The sequence below is a fragment of the Lepisosteus oculatus genome, chromosome 9, assembly GCF_040954835.1.
Source record: "Lepisosteus oculatus isolate fLepOcu1 chromosome 9, fLepOcu1.hap2, whole genome shotgun sequence".
NCBI classification, from domain to species: domain Eukaryota; kingdom Metazoa; phylum Chordata; class Actinopteri; order Semionotiformes; family Lepisosteidae; genus Lepisosteus; species Lepisosteus oculatus.
In genome coordinates, this window is record NC_090704.1 from 18,099,341 (window position 1) to 18,123,362 (window position 24,022).

General features: G+C 37.6%; 2 protein-coding genes and 1 long non-coding RNA gene across 5 annotated transcripts in view; 2 read left to right on the forward strand and 1 right to left on the reverse strand.

The window, feature by feature from the left end:
* The window catches only part of fggy (FGGY carbohydrate kinase domain containing), a 91,643-nt gene extending 76,516 nt beyond the window's left edge, over nt 1–15,127 (forward strand). For all 3 annotated transcript variants that reach the window (XM_069194223.1, XM_069194224.1, XM_015355778.2), the window contains 5 exons: nt 359–433; nt 1,054–1,174; nt 5,796–5,890; nt 13,758–13,819; nt 14,392–15,127. In XM_069194223.1, the coding sequence (XP_069050324.1) occupies nt 359–433; nt 1,054–1,174; nt 5,796–5,890; nt 13,758–13,819; nt 14,392–14,470 (432 nt within the window). In that variant the 3' untranslated portion in view covers nt 14,471–15,127. The remainder of the gene's footprint in view (nt 1–358; nt 434–1,053; nt 1,175–5,795; nt 5,891–13,757; nt 13,820–14,391) is intronic.
* Nucleotides 15,128–22,473, reverse strand: LOC102694161 (E3 ubiquitin-protein ligase RNF170). The gene is made up of 6 exons (XM_006635003.3): nt 22,236–22,473; nt 20,746–20,830; nt 20,057–20,165; nt 17,886–17,959; nt 17,417–17,527; nt 15,128–16,733 (listed from the first exon to the last, which is right to left on the reverse strand). The coding sequence occupies exons 1-6, from the start codon at nt 22,265–22,267 to the stop codon at nt 16,425–16,427; spliced, it is 720 nt and encodes a 239-aa protein (XP_006635066.3). The 5' UTR covers nt 22,268–22,473; the 3' UTR covers nt 15,128–16,424.
* Nucleotides 17,523–21,354, forward strand: LOC138241192 (uncharacterized). The gene is made up of 3 exons (XR_011190393.1): nt 17,523–17,779; nt 17,899–17,928; nt 18,475–21,354. It is a non-coding gene; the product is annotated as an uncharacterized lncRNA (long non-coding RNA).
* Nucleotides 22,474–24,022: the final 1,549 nt, after the last annotated feature.

Genomic DNA, 24,022 nt, shown 5'->3' on the forward strand with positions numbered 1-24,022 from the left:
TTACATTAAAGGACCGGGCACTGTTCATAAGAGATATGGTGTTAATTCTGATGGCCTAAATTCCACCTTGGGTTTGCACAGTATGTTCTGCCTAAATTTCCCCTTAATTCAGTGTCTTAAATTACTTTAATCCTTCACCTGGTCTGCCGCATAGAGGGACACTTGACAAATAATGGCTGTTGCACAGTGGTAAATAAATTGAATCCACTGAAAGCACTATGCAACTGCAATTAATTGTTATTGTTCTTATTATTATCATCACCATCACCATCATCTTTGGCCTTTAACGGGTCCTGAGGACTAGTTTGGAAACACCGTGGTAATGAATCTCAGTGTGTGACTGTGTTCTTCTGTATAGGTTGTTGGCCTTCCTCTCTCTCAAAATCTTGATGACTTAGCTCTTCTGTATCTGGCCACAGTGCAGTCCATCGCAGTGAGTACAACATCCCCAACTCCTCATGTCCTGAAATCATGTCCTTTTTTAAATGTCCTTATTGATAATTTTCTTTCATAATAATAAATACCTAAAGTAGCTGTAAAGTAGCTGTATTTACCAGAGCTCACTTGACCCCTTGATTTTTTTATGTCTGGGTACTGGCTTTCAGATCTCAGCCTCAGATCATGTAGCATTCTGTGACAGTCCTGATTCTGCAGTATGCTGAGGAGATCAGCAACTGTATTTATAAGCTTTTAATGTCAAATTTTATTTTCAAGACAAAATGGAACTTAGCAGTTAACATTAACATTAACATTAATTAACATAACTTCCAATGGAGCTGTGTTAGCTCTGCAGTTGGAGTGCTGACAGTAGATTGCTGTAGATTGCTTACTTTAATGTGTATACAGATTTTGGTCACCTGCAATGAGGTGCTACAACTGTGAACTAATAAAAATATTTTAATTTTAAATTACTTTTCCAAAAGAAGACTTCTTCAATATTTGTGAAGAAAACTTACTTTACAAAGATTTGTCTGTGTTTATTTGCAGGGTTTTGTCTTAAATCTTATATATACATACAGTATATGTGATTACAGTATGTCTTCTCACCTGTAGCTGGGAACAAGACACATCCTGGAAACTATGCAAGGGGCAGGATATGACATCAACACACTGTTCCTGTGTGGTGGACTCAGTAAGAACCCTCTCTTCATACAGGCACACGCTGACATCACAGGTGTGTAGAGGCATCACTCTTAATCAGGTTCACAAAAGTAGACTTTGTGAGGGACAAAGCTCTCATAGGTCCCATAAATCTTTAAGTGCTTTTAAGACCCGGATATTATGGTCTGATTTGTGTAGCTCAGCAAATAATTAAATCAATAAAGTAACTGAAAGTTGAGGAAAGCCCCCAACCATGTGACCATGGAGAACTAGAGTTTAACAATATTTCATTTAAGGTCTTTACTTTTAGCATCAAATGTCGCACAATACATTACTATTTCAACTTAGAATATTGTTGTTCTAAAAGGGATATACAGTGTCCATGTTGTGTGTTTATTTTAGGTTGATTTTATGATTTTGTTTGCCTATGCTTTTCTATCATAATGCCTAATTTAGAATAGATATTTTTTGTTTATTTTATTTTTTTTAATATGTTTGTTAATTTTTTTGTGCTACACTTTGGGAATCTTGTAAAAAATTATAAATACACTATTAGTATTATTTAATTCATTATGTTTAAACATGCTTGCCAGGATAGGCTCTGTTCTCCCCTGTGGCCCTGTAATGAATAAAGCGGTTAGAAAATGGATGGATGGAAGTTTAAACATTCTTTAATGTTAACTAAATAATGAATCCTTTAGTTTCCTTTTTTTAAAATAAACCTCTGCTTCTTTCAGAGGAGCATGAGAAAGCATTTAAATAAAAATATTGTCTTTTATTGTTCCATAAATTTTAACTTTTTTGAAGCAACAAAATTTACTAGTGAGGGATGCAATATTTTCCTGTGCTGAGATTTTAAAGTAATTTCTGATACAGGTTGACATGGTGAAGGAAGGTCTTATGTTGCTGCTGAAAAAAAAATCCAAACAGCTAATTAGTTCAAAACGTCAGGACAAATACAGAGAATTATATGCCCCTTGGAACAAGTGGCACAGGAATACTCAGGGTAAGGTCAGTTGAAGAGTGTTTTCAGTTTCAGTACACTCCTGCTAGCACCCAAGGGAGAGAGCTGAGCTGGAGAAGTGTGTGGGAGGGGGTGTATTGTGGATTTCAGGAGGTGAGCTGCGTTTTACAGGAATCTGCATTAAGGAGCTGTTAATGTGGTTTAAAGTTCAGCCAGGACCTGTAGATAATCCTGAGAGCAGGCACTTATCTAAACACAGGGACAAAGGGATTAGTGTCCTATGCTGGAATTCCCCTGAGTGGAAGCCTGTAGTCATCAAAAGGGCAAAGATCATGTGGCTAAAACTGGCCTGTCTGATATTTGTTAAATACTTGGATCAGTTTAACTATGAGTGTGTTGAAATAAGAGTGTATGTAAAGGTTGTTCTTTTATCTATACTGTATGTATTTACACAACACTGAATTTCAGAGCTGATCTTCCTTAATCTCCAAATGTAATACATTGATAGAATATATAGAATAGTGTACCTCATATACATTACTGTATAACTTTCTTTTTATGGTTTGCTACTGCTTGTTTAAATTTCTGCTTTAAATGGATGTGCTGCAGAATTTCGCAAAAGCTCTTTTACATTGGCAGACAGTTTGTTGCAGTGACAAATACAGAAAAGGTAGAGGGCAAGTCAGTGTGAAGTTTTGGGGGTTAGTTACCTGATTGCTGTATTGAAAAAAACAAGTAATGCTGTTCACAAAACAACATTAATATTCATTTTCCGTTGTTAACTGCTAACCTCTGACAAAGTTAAATAATTCCATGAATCTAAAAAATCTGCCTTTTTATTTCAGCATAAAAGGGAGAGGGAAGTGAAAGAAAGGGAAGATAAGAGTGGGGTTAGAAAAAGAGGGAGAGGCCAAGAAGGCACTTGTGATCGAAACAGTGCTGTTTGTTTGTGAAATAGTTTTGGTTTCTCTCTCCTGCATGTGTAGCTAGCACAGCTAGTTTCAGGTGATTTAACTGATACCTGGCAGAGAGCATGAAAACCCCCCTCCTTTAGTTATTCTTGTGATTCCTGAGGGGGGAGAGGGGGATTCAGAGCAAAAGATCAGCTGGCACTGGCCTGAACCATTCACAAAATGGGAGAGAGATGTGGTAGAAACCAATAAGTGGGATTTAATGTAGCGTTGTTTCTAGTCCCAAGAAAGAAAATAAAATAGTTATTCTTGACTAAGACATTGTCACTCCTTACTTTTTGCCTGTATCCTTGTACTGTTACTGTACATAAAGTAGCTGTTCAAACCTGAATACAGTGGTGTGAAAAAGTGTTTGCCCCCTTCCTGATTTCTTATTTTTTTGCATGTTTGTCACACTGAAATGTTTCAGATCATCAAACAAATTGAAATATTAGACAAAGATAACACAAGTAAACACAAAATGCAGTTTTTAAATGAAGGTTTTTATTATTAAGGGAAAAAAAATCCAAACCTACATGGCCCTGTGTGAAAAAGTGATTGCCCCCCCTGTTAAAACATAAATCAACTGTGGTTTATCACATCTTTGGAAAGCTGAGTTCAATTTCTCTAGCCACACCGCCTGATTACTGTCACACCTGTTCTCTATCAAGTAATCACTTAAATAGGACCTGTCTGACAAAGTGAAGTAGACCAAAAGATCCTCAAAAGCTGGACATCATGCTGCGATCCAAAGAAATTCAGGAACGAATGAGAAACCGAGTAATTGAGATTTATCAGTCTGGAAAAGGTTATAAAGCCATTTCTAAAGCGTTGGGACTCCAGCGAACCACAGTGAAAGCCATTATCCACAAATGGCGAAAACATGGAACAGTGGTGAACCTTCTCAGGAGTGGCCGGCCGACCAAAATTACCCCAAGAGCGCAGCGATGACTCAACCAAGAGGTCACAAAAAACCCCACAACAACATCCAAAGAACTACAGGCTTCACTTGCCTCAGTTAAGGTCAGTGTTCATGACTCCACCATAAGAAAGAGACTGGGCAAAAATGGCCTGCATGGCAGAGTTCCAAGACGAAAACCACTGCTGAGCAAAAAGAACATAAAGGCTTGTCTCAGTTTTGCTAGAAAACATCTTGATGATCCCCAAGACTTTTGGGAAAATACTCTGTGGACTGACGAGACAAAAGTTGAACTTTTTGGAAGGTGTGTGTCCCATTACACCTGGCATAAAAGTAACACAGCATTTCAGAAAAGGAACATCATACCAACAGTAAAATATGGTGGTGGTAGTGTGATGGTCTGGGGCTGTTTTGCTGCTTCAGGACCTGGAAGACTTGCTGTGATAAATGGAACCATGAATTCTGCTGTCCACCAAAAAATCCTGAAGGAGAATGTCCGGCCATCTGTTCATGACCTCAAGCTGAAGCGCACTTGGGTTCTGCAGCAGGACAATGATCCAAAACACACCAGCAAGTCCACCTCTGAATGGCTTTAGAAAAACAAAATGAAGACTTTGGAGTGGCCTAGTCAAAGTCCTGACCTGAATCCGATTGAGATGTTGTGGCATGACCTTAAAAAAGTGGTTAAGGTTCGAAAACCCTTCATTGTGGCTGAATTACAACAATTCTGCAAAGATGAGTGGGCCAAAATTCCTCCACAGCGCAGTTAAAGACTCATTGCCAGTTATTGCAAATGCTTGATTGCAGTTGTTGCTGCTAAGGGTGGCCCAACCAGTTATTAGGTTTAGGGGGCAATCACTTTTTCACACAGGGCCATGTATGTTTTATTTTTTTTTCCCTTGATAATAAAAACCTTCATTTAAAAACTGCATTTTGTGTTTACTTGTGTTATATTTGTCTAATACTTCAATTTGTTTGATGATCTGAAACATTTCAGTGTGACAAACATGCAAAAAAATAAGAAATCAGGAAGGGGGCAAACACTTTTTCACACCACTGTATATCAAGCTCTGGAACTCTCTCCCCAAGGATATCAGAGAGTCATCTTCTCTAAACTCCTTCAAATCCAGACTCAAAACCCTCTTCTTTAGAAAAGCCTTTACTTAACTGGTTTCATTCTTCACCCCTCTGCTTTTCTTAGTACCACCATCCACGGTCACTTCTATATATTGTAATTGTGTTTTTTCTTGTGTATTCTTCTTATTTATTGTTGTTGTCATCTTGTAAAGCGCTTCGAGAAGCCACCTTTAAAGGCGCTATATAAAATAAAGTTTTTATTATTATTATTATTATTATTATTATTATTATTATATACTGTATATATACGCTGTTACATAGTATTCAACGGAACAGGTAACGGGTTAATTCCATGCTGAAAAGAAAAGAAAGGAAACAAAAAGTTTCAGCCATGGAGCCTTCTTCAGATGTTAAACGTGTTTCCTTTCTTTTCTTTTCAGCATGGAATGCTGCCACAGCTATAGTATTCGATATTTAGTATGAGCTCCCTTTTAACACTTTTAAGTTAACCATTATTAATTTCAGCATGTTTTTCTGTGGGTATCCTTTCATGAGAAATTAAAGCTTCTAGTTCAGTGTATCTGACTGGCCAAGCCATTCTCTCCTGTTTGTGTCTATCAGGGTTTATTTTTCAAACTCTTGTGCCTCTCCTGAATTTTTGCACTTTATGTTTGTAATTGCCTTTGTCGTGTTCTTTTATCCTCCATTATTGCAGGTCTCCAGGATCAACAATTTGCTGTTTTGAGTCTCACGATAACTTATTGTGTGGTGTGTCTCTCTCCAGGCTTGCCGGTAGTATTGCCCAAGGAACCAGAGGCAGTGCTGGTAGGAGCAGCTATTCTTGGAGCCTGTGCCTCCCATGATTGTAGCTCACTTCAGGTATAGTACAGAGCAGCCCAGCACAGATGGACAGCTCTTCCAATACACTTGTCTGCTACAAGTAGTTACTACTGTCAAGAACTAGACCTATTAATCAATTTCATTGCAGGGATTTCCTAGAAGCAGCCCTTCACATTTTGTTGATCGATAATCAGTTCAGTTACCATAATGAAGGAAGTTTTTAATACAGTAAGAGATCTGCATTGTATTGTATGGAGTTTTTCCATTATCTGACTACTCTTCCTATGTGGTATTAGCTTAGTATCACTACTTAGCATTTCACTACTATGAGCATTAAATAATATTGCATTACATACAAAACTAAAGTTGTGAAATGATTTATTCCTGCATTTTTACCCAGTGAATTATTGTGGTGTTTAAGTTATTCTTTTAGAAGAATCTGCTGTCTGTGATCAGACGTCAGCTGCCCCTGATGTCTGCAGTGTAGCAGATGAAGACACTATGAATGTGTCAGAGTCGCAGCCATCCTACTGTCAGGGATCCTAAGAGAAGGCATCAGGGTAGAATTTAAATAACTGACATCGTTACATCTTCAAAGCATCCTACACTTCCCACACGTCTGAGCTGCACTGAACTAGCTACTTAATAGCACGTGGGTACTAACTAATTGACATTAGTTAATCAGATAATCAGTTAAATAATTATTACATTGATCATATGATAGACTAATCTATCTATTGCTGTTCTATCTGATGCTGTGGAATTACAATAGTAATCAGTGAAAATAAGGGGTACTATAACTCAGTGCCATGTTAACTAGTTAAGTAATCCCGTGATAAGTGTCTCATCCTAACTGTGCCCTTATGACAGATAACTTATTGTAAGACAAATAAGACAAATCAGGGGAAGAGCATAGTAAAGTACAGAGTGGTGTAGTTGGTGAAAAAAATCCTATTATGATGACACATTAAACTGAGCCCTGAATAGGTTTTAAAAAATTTGAAGATCACATGGCACTTTTTGACAGAGTAAGGGTGTTAATCCCAGAGTCCTGGCTAAATTTCGCTCTGGATTTATACAAACTGGATTCTCTGAAGAGCCCCCTTAATTCAATCAGTGAAGCAACTTTTCACCTCTCTACCTGATCTTCTAGTGTAGCGGGGATGTTGGTACTGAACCTTAGTAGTGGATACACTTGGCCACTTCCTGTATGTGAAGCATTTTGAGATCTGTTGGGTTGAAAGTTGCCATATTATAGTGTGAGGATGTGAAAAGGACTCAGAAAAACCTTTAGTGTGAGGAGTTTCACTGACTTTAACTATTTACACAGGACTTTGCCCAAATTAATTAAGGAACTTAATCTGAACATATCTGCACTACTCTGTATCCTGAGGTGTTCTGGCGTGAAATCCTTTTCACTCGCTACTCAAGCCCCAGGCACCCAGGGAAATGTCTGGTTCTGCCACCAGTTTGCCTTCGCCTCCCTTCTAGATCAGGCACTGTAGCATCCAGTTCCTGGGCCAGCCACACCAGCCCAAGGGTTTCAGATGGGGAAGAGGCGACCACTACAATATTCATGCATGAAATTATTATAATTATAGCATTGTAAGTTTTCATCGGTGTTCTGCTAGTGTTTGGAAGGGAGATGGGTCAGTGTAAATTGATTTTTAAAGCTGGTATATAAAATAACATTTATTATTGCTGTTGTGTTTCCGCCGAGGCACCACTCATTGCTCGCAGCCCCAAGCTCCCCTGTGTTTTGCCTGTTTACTGACATATGATACCAGCTGCCATCTGTTGCCCTTCTCAGTGCCTGAGTCCAGTTTTAAAACCTGCATTTGCCCTGTGTTACTACGATTATAAGCACCACACTACAGCCCCCTCCTGCTACCACGGATCATCCTAAAAGCCATGGAGTCTGACATCTGTCGGCACTAACACTGATTCTTAAATCTGCTCTCCTTACCCCTGACTAGCAGCCTGTTATAGCCTCAGCCCTGGCCAAGCAGCACTCTCAGCCAACTAAAACTGCACAAAATGAGAATTTTAATGTCTGTTTTAGTAGAAGGTGTTTAAAGGAACCGATTATGAAGATTGTGTAGTGAAGTCTCTCAGCATTAGTTATTAGATTATTCAAGTCATGCATGAAATTGGAAGTAACTGTTGTTGTATCAGTTTTGCATTTGTTAATACTAACACATCAGACATAAGCATATGGCTTTGTCTGAAAAATGCTTTCCTCTCTTTATTGTTTTTTTCATGTCTTCCCAGAAAGTGTTTATCATTTATCCCTGGTGCTGGCTGCTGTTCACTGTAAACATCTTTGCCCCATTCTCACTATACCCTCCAAAATTAAAGTGGTAGTCACATGATGATTTTGTGAAGCTCAAGAGATCAGATGCAGCTCATGTGTTATTTCTTAGTTATGATGATTGTATTTATTTAAAGCTTGAGCATTGTTATAGCTGCATTAGATGTATCTTGTTTTCAGTAGGATAGCTAGATTCATTTTCATGTGATCTTTGTTTTATTACAGAAATAATGCTGTAGTGGGGTACATTTTAGGGTAGCATTCATCTTGGTTTTGACAGATAATACAGTAGTAATAAATCAGAGAGTAGTAAACTCTCTGTCAGCAGAATGTGGGCACTGCAGGCTGTGTGCGTCTGATTGGTGACAGGCCTCACTCACTGTATTCCAATATGATTACAGTGTGGCCTACACTGGGGATAGAACTGAGTGATGACTCATAGCAGATTTTAGACAGGCTGCAGAGGGCAGAAATCTACCTTGCATTAACCAGAATATTTACACAGTAGACTGGCATGTCTGTCGGTCTTTGTAGTCATGTCAGGGTTGATGTGTACATTCACTACATATGGGGTATTTTATCAGTAGTGTCTGCAGCAAGGTTGTAGGATAATGCCATGATAGATTCATACCAAGTGGTTAAACCTTTAAAGGCACTCACCTGAGCACTGTCAAGATCTAGTTGAGTGCCACCAAGGATAAAGCAGGCTAGTTGTCCAGGGCTTTCTTGGGTCTCAGTGACACAGTAATCCCTGCAGTCTCCCAGATACTTGTAGGCATGCAGTGCTGTTGCTGATGTGTAGTAGCTGTTTCCTGTGACATGTTAAAAAGATGAAACTCTGGCTAGTTGGAGGGACTTTGTGTGCAGGTAGTGGGGCTCATAACAGTGAGCTGAAACATAAAAAGTACACAATTGATCATTCTGAATCAAGTTGGTATAACAACAATAATGATTCTGTATTTAGTAAAATATTAAATATTTTCTAAAAATAAACTGAAGGACAATTACAGTATTTGATGAAAGCCTTCAAACTCAGTATAAGGTATCAGGAAAACATAGAACAAAGTTCATTTAGAAATGTCGCCATTCAGTTCTGTGGCATTCCTTTGAATATGACATTTGCATATTTTGAAGATCTCTTTTGTTTTTTTAGGAATTATTAGTGAAAAGCTAAAATAAATCAGCTTGCTTTTCATTTCTCCCTCAAGAAGCCTCCTTTGAAATCAGTTTCAATTAATCTCTTGGAAAAAAGAGAACAAGAAAAAACTCTGCTGGATATCTCCATGTGTTTGGAGAAGGAACTCCTGCAAGGAAGCTTGCCTGCGCCACAATAACACAGGCACATTTCACACATTTAACGCTTCACGCTTCCTGTCAGTTGCCATTCTGGCTTGGTATGCACAGAATGTGTTTGATCCATGAGGGTTCCAGCAAGACAACGCCAGTTGCATCTGTTAACAGGCCAGAGTGATGGATACTTATCGTGTTACTAATAAGATGTTTGTGTTAGATGGAACCTTGTGTCTGTTTTTGTAAAGATCGTTGGTCTAATAACACTTCTTTTTGTTTTGATCACAACACCTAGAGTAATTAAAATTGTATAAGAGCATAATTGCATTGTGCTGTAATAATAAAATAGCCAAACTAAAAAATAAGAAATGTAGAATTATATTCCTTTCCCTTCATGTATTCCTTCTTAACTTGAAATAAAACATGCCAGATGAACTGCAATTTAAACTTTAATAACTTAAGGTTTTTGACATGACTAATGCAATCTGCCATTATTTAAAAACATTAATTATAATTTATTAGCTTTTCTCTATGAAATACATCGTGCAGAGTGTAGACTAAAATTTCATTTTGATATTCATTTTCCAGCATTGAAATCAGTTTAAATTCACCAGTTAGGTAATTTGTGTTACAATCTGGTATACTCCTATATTTTTCTTCATAGGGTGTTCTACCTAATCAGCAAGTAGAGGGAGACCAATTTCACTGTTTTTCAACTAAGCAGTTCTGTTAGTCTACAGAAAATATGATGTCTTCGGGTACATGTACACATGAGGATTCAGAATAGCTGTAGCAATACCATATTCCAGTATAAACTCACTGCAGTGATACTCAAATCTTATTTTAAAATAGGCAGATACAACTGGTTTTGGATCAGGTACAGCTACACTCTGTCTGAAGAGATATAGAATGCTGTAAATCAGAAGGCTCCTTACAGCTTTTTTCAGTATGTACTGTATCAATCTTTCATGATATAACAGGTAGTGAGTAACACAGGGACTCCTTAGGGGACGGTTCTTTCTCCATTCCTCTTCACCCTCTATACTTCGGACTTTAAGTACAACTCAAAGTCATGTCACCTGCAGAAGTTCTCAGATGACTCTGCAATTGTGGGATGCATCAAGGGTGGGCAGGAGAAGGAGTACAGAGGACTGGTCAGCAGCTTTGTGGAGTGGTGTGGGGAGAACCACTTGGAACTGAATGTAACAAAGACAAAGGAACTGGTTGATTTTCAGGAGGAAAAAGGTCAAACCTACTCCTGTCTACATCCATGGGAGTGGTGTGGAGATGGTGGACTCGTATTAGTACCTGGGAGTGCACATCGACGATAGACTGGAATGGTCTAAGAACATCGAGGCCATCTTTAAGAAGGGACAGAGCCGACTTTATTTCTTGAGGTTGCTCAGGTCCTTCAGTGTATGTAGTAAGATGCTACATATGTTCTATCAGTCGGTGGTAGCGAGCGCCATTTTCTACGCAGTGGTATGCTGGGGCCCTGGGATTAGAGCAGTGGATTCTAAAAGGCTGAACAAGCTCATCAGGAGAGCAAGCTCTGTCATTGGGTCTGACCTGGACCACTTGGAGGTAGTGGCTGAGAGGAGAATGGTGTCCAAACTAGAGGCCATCATGGACAACGTCTCCCATCCCATCTATGACAGGCTTGTAGAAATGAAGAGCACGTTCAGCAATAGAATGATTCATCCACGGTGCGACAGGGAGCACTACAGGAGGTCATTATTGCCTTCTGCCGTAAGACTGTACAATGCATCCACCTTGTGTCTGGGCAGAGGCAACATTGACAGTGACCTGTTTCTGGACTGAACACATCTACTGCTACATTTGTTCTTTTTCTTTTCCCATTTACAACCTTTTTTTGTGCAATATATGCCAGGGACCCATGCAATACATTTATATTTTATTTTTATATCTATATTTATATTCATATGTGCAATATGGTTTTCTACGTACTGTTCTGTTCTAGTTTGTTCTTTGTGTGTCCTGGACTGTGAGTAACTCTTTTAATGCACCCCTCACTGCACTGATTGTACTGTATGTATAGTATTATTATTATTGTATCATTCGTTAAACTGTGGCTGTGTTGTCTGTGTTAAGCTGCTACACTGCAATTTCCCTCACGGGATCAATAAAGTATCTATCTCCAGTAATATACTGGTTCTCACTAAGCTGAAAGTATGCAGATAATAATATACAGCCATCTAGTGGGAGGGATGAGTATTGCAGAAATACAATTACAGATCAGCTTAAAACAGAATTTTATGCTCTCTCTTTCTTTTTATTTGAATAATGAATTAACTTTAATCAGTATATCACTTGAGTAGGGTTTGGGCCACTTATCCCCAGTATTACAGTATATGCTATAATGTCAATCTGATTTTTTTTCAGTACATCTTGCTTTTTTAATGATAAAGACTTATTGAAGTCCAACGTAATGGGATTGATTCATATATTAAAGCTCATTTGAATCAAGTTGTATATTTGGTATATTTGTATATATGGTGCAGTAAATCCACTTATGCATTTTCACATTTTTATAGTCTCGTGTTGTGGGAAATAGTCTAGTTTAATATGGAAAAGAGTAGGTAACAGCAACCCTAATAATGACAGACTGTGCTGTACTTCTTCACACCTTCACAAGCAAGCAAAATACTGATGTCAAAAGCTGAAATCATGAATGCTTATTATCCCTGTTATCATACATCTTCAAAGTGGAGTAGAAGATGTCCACTCCTGCTTTGTAAGACAATGTGGCATTGAAGAAGGGAGAGGCTGAACCAATATTCAAAGACATTCCAGTCTCATTCTAGACCTCTAGACCTCATGAGACCAAAGGGAATCCTTGTCTCATGACAAATAAACAACTTGTTTAATGCTTATAAAACACAACAACTGCCCTAAGCCCTCCATTTAATAGGCTATAGGTATTATCATTTAAAGACAATATATAACATCCGTACTCTAGTCCAATGAACAGTAGTATTCAGACACTACTGCAGGAGACAGTAGTAGACAGCATTTGAGACATTCCAAACTGGAATGCTACTAACAATGCCAATTGCCAGATTAAACGCTTGAAAAATATAGACATGTTCTTGCTTTCAGTATGTATTCTCACAGGCTTTTGTCAAATACAGCACATAGACATGCCATAGGGGAAAAGCAACAGATTTATCAGAGTCACCTTCCCTGAGTTCTTTCAAATCAAGGTTCATTTAAATGAGTCCTTGTTTGTCCCTTTGCTCTCTTACTGTATTCTTAAACCTAATTGTAACTGTAATTCTGCTGTCTCCTCTCATTGTGCATTGTTTACTTTTTGTGAAGCGCTTTGAGCAGACACTTTTAAAGGTGCTATATAAAATCAAGTTTATTATTATTTAATGTGTATTCCAAATCCTCATATTGTTTGCATCAAACACAAGAGCAGTTTTTACTCTGTATTCCTTGGTATATATTCTTGCACTGTATGGTCGAGTGTGTGTCTTTTTGTTAAAGCCAAATTGTTGTTTTTTTGCTGCTATGAATGCCATTTAAAGCAAAAGGTGCCACTGAATACATGCTTCCTGCCAGCCCTCGCCCACAGGCATCTGTGGTTGGGTACCTGCAGTACAGCACACTCCCTGGGTTGGGTTTGTTTACTTCAGTATTTTTATCCTAGTGATTTTCAATATGAAGAAATGCAGTCACACATTAGACTTTGCACTCTGTGTTTGGGCAGACAGCTGTTATTAGTGTAATTAATAGTGGTGATGGGGAATGATGAAATAGCTTACATGGATTTCAGAGCAATTTTCTCAGTCCTTTTGAATTCCAAAGTTCTGTGGTAGAGAGGCCTTGACAGGTTTTTCAGGTTTTTTTCTTAATTTTACCATACTTTTGCACTGTACGACGCAGCAGGACTTTTATCTTGCATCATGTGAATCCATGCAGATTATTTTTGGAAGAGTAAGAGAAGAACAAACAACCTTTTCAATGGGCTTAACTTTTTGCATTTGTCTTCCACCATATACTACTGAAATAAAAACAAAAATCATCTTAAGAAAACAGATAAACCTTACCTAATGAGGATCATAGGGAGAGTCCTGGAGACACTGTAGGTTTAGAATATAAATCCAGTATTTTTTGGCAGTGACCTGAATGAAGGTCTACAGTAATTTTATAAGATCCCAAGGATATTTCTGAAACTCCAGAAAAGGAGTTGCATTTCATAGTTTATATAAATATAATTTAATAGTTTAATGTTTTGCTAAATCTGGGTTGATATTTATTTACTGTTCTTACATTTTTCAGGAAGCAATGGAGAAAATGACCAAAGTTGGAAATGTTGTTCAACCAAACATTGAACTGAAGAGGTGAGTATCTTCGTAAGTTTCTGCAGTAGTCAGAATAGACAAAAATGTATGTCCCTGAGAGCATCTTTCTTTGTCAACATAGATTTGATTATTTTCTCTATTATTATCTCTCCTCACAAATGTGGAAAACCACAATATAATACAACTAATCTTTTCTGACATAGGAGTTTTTAGGTAAACTGAACTTAATTGCCAAAATTATAAGCAATATTTGCAAAAGAAAAATGTAAATAAATGCTGTCTATATATTTTATTAAATTAATAATACAATTATACTAGGTACACAGTCCTCTTTTACAGCTAGTAATATATAAATGTTGAAAAATAATTGTTTTTGTGAAAGCAGGCTACAATTAACAGTCATGTACAGTATTGTAAGCAAATACTGCCATCTACAGATAACATTTATTGTTAATGTGTAGACAACAACTGCCCATTGCTTTTAAAGGCAATTACCTTAGAAAAAGACAGATATAATCCCTTAAATAGGATTGTACTTCCACTCTTGTGAAGATAAACAAAGCGACAGTAACATAAGCATGTTTGTCTTTCTTCTTGTCCGTCCCTGCTAGTTTCTATACCAAGAAGTACAGAGTGTTTCTCAGGCTTGTTGATCATCAGAGGGAGTACAATGCACTCATGCATGACTGACCAAGGAAACAGAGAGCAAGATGCACCTGTAGGATTATAGACAACTCATTAATACCTTTTCTGGGCCTGCTATATGTCAACACACTTACAGTACATGTATAAGGTATATAAGTGTTTTATATACTGTAATCACTACAAACTGATCGACAATGGTGAAAAATTACCAGGTCTAAATTGCACAAATCAGTATTTGATACCATTGCATTTCTTCCTTTGAAAATTATACTTTGAAAACAGTAAATAACATTTTACTATGATGGTGATACTGACATTCCTGTGAAAAAGCTGTGATATTGGTTGTAGTTCTGTAATACATAAATATGAACTTGAAATGTGTGCTGTATGTAGAATACATTGGTTCCACCTTTCTCTTTGGAAATAAAATATTGTGATAGGTATTTCAAAATGAATCCCAAAGCACTCTAAATATTTTATCAAATTAATCAATTAATGATTTGTTTTGCATAACAAAATAAAATATCAATATTATAACCATTATATAACCATGTAATACCAAATAATATAATAAAATAATTATTTTAGTCAAGTACATCAATCTTTCCCTTTGTCTTCCCCCTTTGCAACACTCAACACTAATTCAGTTACACTGAATTATATTCAAAGAATCTCAAAAGAAAGTGCCAACAGGTGGAAATAATAAATACAAGTTGTAGTTTATTTACATTAATGCAACATTTTAAACTTTTATTCACAGAGTAAACTTTATAAACATCTAGCTTTTATACTGTACATACAGTACAGATGCTTACACATATACAAAACGTTTCAGGTTAAATATTTACAGTTTTCAGTTACCATGGCAGGTATTGCTGTGTTTACAAATACATCAAATACATCATAGGAACAAGTTCAAATATTTCTGGGGTTGTAATTGAATTTATTTGATCATAATTCAGAGCTCTCATCCTTTGGTGCTGTTTTTGTATTGTACTGAAGTACTGAAATAAAGCATGCTTAATTAATAATTTAAAGTCCCCCCCTTTTGATGAATAATCACTTTAGACCCATGTTTGTACAACCATCCATTTTCAGTCACCAATTTATCCTTAGAGGTTCTGGTGAACCAGAGCCTAACCTGACAGGAAAAGGACACAAAAGCAGACAAAGCAGTCCATTGAAGGACGCACACACTTGTATTCACTTACACTTGCATATCGGGGGTAATTTAGAGATGTATGTGAACCTTAATAGAATACCGTTTGACTGTGGGGTGAAACTGGATCATCCAGAAAAACTCACATTGACATGGGGAGAGCATGCAAACTCCTCACAGACAGAGCCAAGGACCAATTCCAACAAAGGACCTCAGACCACTTCAGCACCGCCCCCCCATGTATATAGTGTATGGATTTTTTTTATATTGCTGGTGTGCAGCAGAAACTCAGCTAATGGGAGTTTTTTTATTCCTTCAATTGTTTTTCCTTTCAATGTGCATTTCAGGTTGGTTTTGTCACTTTTAACAAATACAAATTTTAGGAAATAACATCAACCTGAGAAATACCTTTTTTCTGCATTTTAAGAACAAATTGGTGGAGTAAAACAGCTAGACTCTGAGTCAGGTCCATTTACTGCAGAGTGCCTCGCTTCAGTCCTCGTTTCTTCTCTGTTGCCCCAAGAGACATATCCAAATTCAGGACAAACAACATTACCACGGTGTAGAGCTTATTCAGTGTGTTCCTTCAGAAAGCTGCTTCATGGTGACGTTGGATCAATAAGCTACTACAAACAAATAAAACAGGCCTGAGAGCCACCTCTCATTTGTAACCATTCCTATTTTTGTATTTCCTGCTGACTCCAGACAGTTTATAATATGAGCAACAGCACTGAGTGTGGCAGTCAGTGGAACTGCAACTGATCGCTCTGGGCTGCAGGGATCACTTGTTTTCCAATAGTGTGGTCCAGTAGTGCGGTTGTTTTCCCCTATACAGCAGCACTACAGAGAGTCAGAGAGAACACCCTGTGCGGCACTGTGGGCAATAGCACCTCTCTCTGGGTTGATCTGCTGGTTGATGTTAATGACACATATTAGTAGCAAGAAGATCACCACCAGGTCATCAAGGGCCCCCAACACTCCACAGAAGGGCTCAGGGATGCCCTTCAAAGGGGATATTAGAGACATGAGTGCTCCGAAACAGCACACGACCACCCTCAGGAAGAAGACCCATACTAGGCCACCCATGGTGCAGAGACCACGCAGCGTCAAGTGCAGGAAGAGGGGCAAGTCATACAGGTAATCAGTCACCTGGAAAAGAAACAACACCAATACACAGAGAGAGGGAGAGTGGTGAATCAGTGCACTGAGCCACTCTGCTCTGACACTCTCTCTGTCTATCACTGATGTTTCATCTTGACCAATTGCATCTGAATTATATAGCATCACAATTATATTACATATACAGCCATATCACATACAACTATACACAGTTTATACTGAATATATATATATTACATTCCTAAGAGATAATTCTTATCATTCTGTATAATATTACTCTAGACAGTGACCATAATAAGATTGATCTATGGTTCTTGAGAAGGCCTAATGTACAAGGATTAACTGCTGTTGGTAGACAGTTAAACAGTTAACCAAGTAAGTTTAACTTTGACTTTGTAAATACTAGCATATACTTTGTATATTTGTCTGTGATATTTCTAGAGGTGGACTTTGCGTTGCACTATTTAATAAATTGTGTGGTGCTGGAACTCTGAGAAGAATATGTAGATGTTCAATTGTGAGATTTGAGCAAGAGGAATTGCTGAGACACGGATACTACTATTAAATATCTTGGTTTAATCAGATACTGTACCCTTAAGAGTATAAACATGCCAGACTCCACTCCTACAGTACGTACCCTGAAACACACGTAGGTTCACACTACTGGCAGTTTTAATGACAATGAAATCTTGTGAGAAAGAAGGAACATTTACCCGGCGTGGCACCCCGGAGAAGCGCTTGTTGTAGTCTCTGATGTCTTGCAGCACCTGCTGTTCCTGCTTGTCTGCATGACTCTCAATGAACAGATGACACAGCTGGCTCACCTGAAGCACAACGACAGAAAGACATCTGTGAAGAACCCTCCAGAGGTCAAAGCAGATTAAATTTAAGAATTTACTAAGTTTCATAGTATGGTTATTTCCATACTAAATGTGGAACTAATGAACCTCTCTGACTATATATACAACCTAGTTCTGTTCTTTACTAGTGGTTGGAGGTGTCACCTGAAAGGAAGGACAAAATAAAATATTCACAGTTAAGACTGGACTACACTGCACTGATGAGCTTCAATGAGGGTAAGGGAACTGATAAAATAACTGAATCACCTATTCAGTGTTAGATTTATACAGTATGTGTACACATATATTGCAACCAATTGATATATTGATTAATTGGTTTTACCTTTTGTCTGCAGAGAGGACAGCTGATAGCTCCAAGCCAAGAGGTATGTCTCCAGTATGCAATCAAGCAAGGAGCTGGAAGAAGGATAATGGAAAAAATCAGGAGCTTGTTTACAGATATAAATAGCAGTAATCACTGCAAGTACTTTGGTGACTGAAATAGCAATGACAAAAGTACAGTGGAGAATGCAGGAAAAGGATGAGAGTTAAATCATATTTAGAGTTTTAAGTAAATATTCCCAAGTATGAAGTGCTCACCTGCTGTAAGACTGAATAACATTTGGGATGTCTAGGATGAGGACTAGACCCCTGCCCTAGGCCAGTGAGTTTCTGTTGTAATTTTAGGACTCATTCCTAAACAGTTTCTGGTCCTGGAGAGCTGCAGGTTTGTTTCCCATGTTTAGGTTGTTTTAAATAATTAATTAATACAGTGACCTGGAAAACCTTTAAGTACCAATTTGTAAATTTTACATTTTTAAGCTATAGTAAAAAAAAGTGCTCCTGTTGAGAGTTGGAGATTTGTTAGAATCAGTGCTCCTCAGTGTTCAATGTTGCCATTCCCTTTGGTGTATCTTCTATGTCTGTAACAGGCCGCGTTATTGTTTGAGTGAAGAACCCTATGCAGAGCTGGGGAGCCAAGGCAGGAGAGCTTTCTGACGGGTCCAAAATTTTTGGACGAGACGTGGTCGAGGGTGAATTCTGGGTTCCATACCAAAGGTTATCCGAATAGAGAGAGAAGCAGACAAATCTGAAGAGTTAGACGAGGTTGAGTATCCAAAGAAGGCAAGAAGAAGTAAGTAATGCGAGACACAAAGTTCCAAGGAAGCTACTGTAACATTACCGAGCGCTGTTCCATGAAAAGCAGAAGGCTTAAGTAAGTCTGGAAGTAGAGGGTTTGTTAACAGGTGAGGTGTACGAATTGGATGGAGGGGTAGACTGGCAGTGTTTGCAGAGATTGTCTCCACCTGGTGCTTAACTGGGACGAGGCCGTTTGTGAGGAGGCTTCCGATTAGCGGTGGATGTGACAATGTCTCCCTAACCTCTCACGTTGGACCTGCATGTCTGGGGCAGGGGTCTGTATTTAGTATTCCTGTGTTGACTTCAATTGACGTCAAATGGTTAGCGGTAAATTAGCTTTAGTGGGTGTGCAATTTCATTTCTTTAAAAGGGGTCACTGTCAGTGGAAGAGTGATTTTTCTTTTCCCTGAATATCAGAAAGTAGGTCAGGAAAGCTTTTAATTATTCACCCATCTCATGAGCTAAGAGCGCTGTGCATGTTTATCCAATTGAGAAGCACAGGTGGTTCAGAAGTAAAAATGTGCAGATGTACTGTATGTGTGTTAGGAAGGAGGGTAATGTTGTTAGACTCTAAACGTCTGTCTTTGGTTGTAATAAATGCAATCTGTTTCTTTTTTAAGCTGTGTACTAAACCAGTTACCCTTCTGTGTACAAACTTGACTACTCAAAGTGACAGAGCAACTTCAAATGCACTCCCTGTAATTGCCAAGTAAGGGTTAAGTAAAAAGAATTTAAAAGCATTAAAGCACTTGTAGGTATTAGGAGATATATTAGGTCCATTCTGGACTGTGAAAGAGACTGACATCAATGCAGGTTTTGTTAAAATCCTAAAATGATTCCTTACTTCCAAATACAGGAGTATTAAAACGGGAGAGGAACATCTTCAGTCAACTATTGTAATCCCTTTACGAAACAGGCCATTTAAACTGCTTGATTTAATTTGTTCCTGAGGAAAAAAACTTTATGGTCACACTTAAGCAAGGAAAATGTCACATAAGTCACTAAGCTAACTCAACCAGACAAAATCCATTCATTGTAATTGATTGTCTGCATTTGCACACAACATCAGCGATTCAGAAAGACTTAATGTTTTTTTTTTGTTCTTGAGCTGTGTCCACTTGACAAACCAATAGTAGGATGAGGAAATCTCTTAATAAGGTTACATGTGAACTCATGGTAAGGGATTAAGCTAATAGACACAAAGTCATACAGTACCTCTCATAAAAAATGATTGATGCACTTTCCTATTTAATCTCTCATCTTCATAAAGTTGTCCTCTTTAACTTTGAGTACTAACAACATTTCAGACACAGTTCCATATGTGAGTTGACTTTTTCCATATTGCTATAAAATCTCAAGTCTGGCAAGACGTACCACAGAACAGATGCCCGCAGTTAGTCTCCACGGGGAATGCAGCAGTCTGGAGACACACTGGGCAGTGCCGGTCTTTGGTGCTGCAGGGCCGACACTGTCCATGAGAATCCTGGAGAGGAGTTGGAAAAATCCATCAAAGCTGTTGATATAATACTAATTATGCTAAGACATTTGAAAGCAAACTAATTCCTTGAAAAAATGATATCACAATGTTCATTGTTATATACTAGTGAGTGACATTGTTAATTTTGCATTTACTTTCAGATAGTACAGTGCAGAAATATCTTGACCATGGATGAAGTAGTTTATTTTTGACCATAATTATTATCTTCTGTCTGGCTTTGCAGTCTTCAACAGGAGTAATAATAATATTGTTGAACATATTGACACGTGACAACAGTTCTAGAACAAGAACAAAAAGTGATGAGATTGCTATAACTGTATAAAAATAATGTTAGTGTATAGCACTAGTGTAAAATGAGCACATAGACATGTCTGACACCAAACCTACAGACTAACACATATTTTCTAAGATCAGATAAGACCAGAGTTTATTAACACGTATTTGCCATCAGAGTTTCGAAATGTTCCTTTTTTCAGTTCACAGTATAAGGGGGTGAAGTGTCTGCACATGATAAGAAATGGGAGTGCTGATTGATATGGAGGTTGGGCTGAGACTTTTGTTTCACCTTATAGCTCATATGCGGAAAACAGCGTCTCTCCCTCTGAAACCCTGGACTGTGGCATGCATTGCTTCGGACCCTCAGTCTGGGCCTGAAAGACAAGGTTACGATCATGATTGAAAACCATTTTTCATCCTGATTCTGTTTTACTGTCAAACACAGAATAGAATTGACACGAGTATGATTTACCTAAGACAAACCAGTCCTGGCACAGCCTTTTAAGAATACCATAAAACCTTTATCTACCAATGTCTATAATGACACAAAATAGTCAAGGAATTATTAGTTAAAAACAAAAACAGTCATAGTGTGTCTGCATGAAGCTCTATAACAACCCTTAATTAAAATACTTTGTTATTCGTTTATTGGCCTCTCATGCCATGTATTGTAATTGAGAATGTGAACTGTGCCTGGTGTGGCCAATTCAGTTTTATTCTCTGCCGAAGTGTGGACTTATACTTGGTGCTTCTCAGTCAGAGCTCAGCTCAGTTGACCACATCTGGCAAGGAACTGTACCTGTAGAGTGTAAATAACATGAACTGAGCAGCACAATTGCAACCCAATTGTGTCACATGCATATTTTTTAATGTTTGTAAGAAAGATATTTTAATGGAAATCAACACTCCAAATGTTTATATTTCAGATTATATTGTGTTTGAAAACCCTTAATTGTTCTGTTTTGTAATTGTGTCCATTTCCCAAGATTGATTTTTGCTTAGAGATGACAAGCCAAAAACAAACAGTTCTCTAAATTCTATTTTTCTGTCATTCATTTAGACTTCACAAGTGAAAGCATACTTGACACTGGCAGCTGTATGTTTTTACAGTCTCTGCTTTTAATTACAGGTACTTTAAATCTCCAACCAGTATTCCACACAGACACATTTCTTCATGGATAATGTTTTATAGAGGTCTGTTTATTGTTATAAAGAGTTTGAACCTACTTTTTAAAAACGTTTTTTGTTTGACTTGGAATATTTAAAAAACATTCAGTATATCAAGTTTTAAATGTATGTTTTACTTATAACTATTACCATCGTATTCTTAAGTAGAGATGCTGAAAATAAAATAATTTCTGTACACCTAACTTCAATCTGATATTATAGAACAGGCTTGCTTAGTAAAGAAAAGAGACAGTTGGATTAAAAAGAAGATGTATGTTTCTATTAGCTGCTTCAGTGCAAAACCTGTGAGTGTACACTAATCCTTTTTATGTTTACCGTAAAGTTATGATGAAATCAGAGTATAAAATTGTTTTTACAGTATACCAATAGCATTTATCTACTCTTGTCTAAATTTAATGGATATTAAAGCATAAATTACAGTTCATTAAGATACTGTATAAATACAATACAGCCAAGTATAAAGTATTTTGTTGTTACTGCCTATCAACCAGCAAGCACAGAATTAGGTTCTTATGTGGTCGTCACACAGCTCAATTTTTTTTAAAGCATGAAATCAATCAATATATTAACAATGTGTGAGCCATTTCTTACCTTGGGTTTGAACTTGAACAGCTGGTGTACATAATTCCAGAGGAAACGAAAGAGCTCTTGCTTCTGTGAAGAATGACAAGGAAATGCAGAGTGACGGCATTACTGTCCACAATTCATTTGACACTCAGTTAATGATTAGCTAGTCTTCATAAACTGCGGCTCTTAAAGAAACAACTAGGTAGTGACGCACAGATGAATGTTCTACATTCCCATATCCGACCAGGCTCATTTTGCCATATTTATAAAAGAACATAATTTTAAAAAGCAATAATGATGTTAATATCTCAGTAAATGAATGACCAAGGGCTATAGGACCTCCTGCCAACACAAATCATAGCTACATTAAGCCTTTGAAGCCCTATTTTGGTCATGTGACCCAGACAAGGCCACCTCATCAGATTGGGAAAACTTGGCTGCTTTTGAAAGTAGGTTAGGTTCAGGAAATCAATGTATCTTGACAATAATTTACTGGGAGTTTGCACAATGGAGCTCTCAGCCCCATATTTAAATCTTTACTATTATCCCCTTTCAATAAATAAAATCGTTTTTTAAAACTTAATTTGTGGTGCAATAGTAAATCAGTAGGTAAAAGCACAGTAAAAATAGATTTCAGAATAATTTAAAGTCTCAAACGTCATTAACTTGAGGTTATGGTTTTATATGGTACAGTATATGATTTTTATGCAAAAGATTTAGTTTTATTCAACCATACCAAAAAGGCATATTCTGCACTGCACATGTTGCTGTACTGTAAAGTCATTCTGCAGCTAGACTCCTGAAACCTAGAAGCTTACATTAATTCCCAAGTCAGGCACAACTAATTCACTTTACTGTGTTTGAGTTTTCTAGTTTGTTTATATTAAGAATGCAGGCAGATAAAGAAGGCTGTTCTATTTAACTGAGAAGAAAGAGTATGTGACATTTTTAAACAGCTGGCAATCAGAATTTATATTCTATGTTGGTGTTATAAACATTCCTGTACTTGTACTGTATGTCCTTTACATTCTGTGTTAAAATACAGAATGCAAAACTTTTCAGTGTCCTTGTCCTAAATGCAGCTTTATGGCAACACAAGAGATTGACCATGGCTTTGCTTGGTTTATAAAATACACTGTAAGTGATTCTAGTTTTTAGAACAGAATATGACACTATTTATGCCTGTTTTTCAAATGGCATTATTTTATTAAACTTACCTTAAAACAGTACTGAACACTGCTGTGCCTTCTTGCATCCCTACACAAGTATTCAATGAAACAGTATAAAGGTTGTGTATCCCTGCACTTCTCTTAATCTTGTATCTTCTCAGTTTGATTGTATTTCTGCATTTCTTCAATAAAAATGCCAACAATAGAAATATCTGCACTTCCAATCTCTTAACATTGTTAGACTTTCTCAGGTCATGTACATAGGAATCTGTGTCAGCATGTGTAGGCTACAAAGGAACAAGTAAAGCTCACCAGCAGCTACTGTATATCACCCTGCAACTCAACTGGCACCCCACTCAAGCTAAGCAGGTATGAGCCTGGCCAGTACCTGGATGGTACACCTCCTGGGAAATCTAAGGTTGCTACTGGAAGAGGTGTTATTGGGGACAGCGGGGGGGTGCTCACCATGCGGTCTGTATCCTAATGTCCTAGTATAGTGACAGGGACACTATACTGTAAAAAGGTGCTATCCTTTGGATGAGATGAGGTCCTCACTCTCTTTGGTAATTAAAACTCCCAGGGCATTTCAACCTTTACCAATTATGGTCTCCTAATAATCCCCATCTATTGGCTTGGATGGAT

Excerpts from the sequence above, each read along its gene's own strand:
- LOC102694161 (XM_006635003.3), bottom strand. The coding sequence starts at position 22,267 with ATGTACACCAGCTGTTCAAGTTCAAACCCAAG. Across the intron at positions 20,831-22,235 it reads TGTTCAAGTTCAAACCCAAG|GCCCAGACTGAGGGTCCGAA; the intron begins GTAAGAAATGGC and ends CTTGTCTTTCAG. Across the intron at positions 16,734-17,416 it reads TCTCCGGGGTGCCACGCCGG|GTGACTGATTACCTGTATGA; the intron begins GTAAATGTTCCT and ends TTTCTTTTCCAG.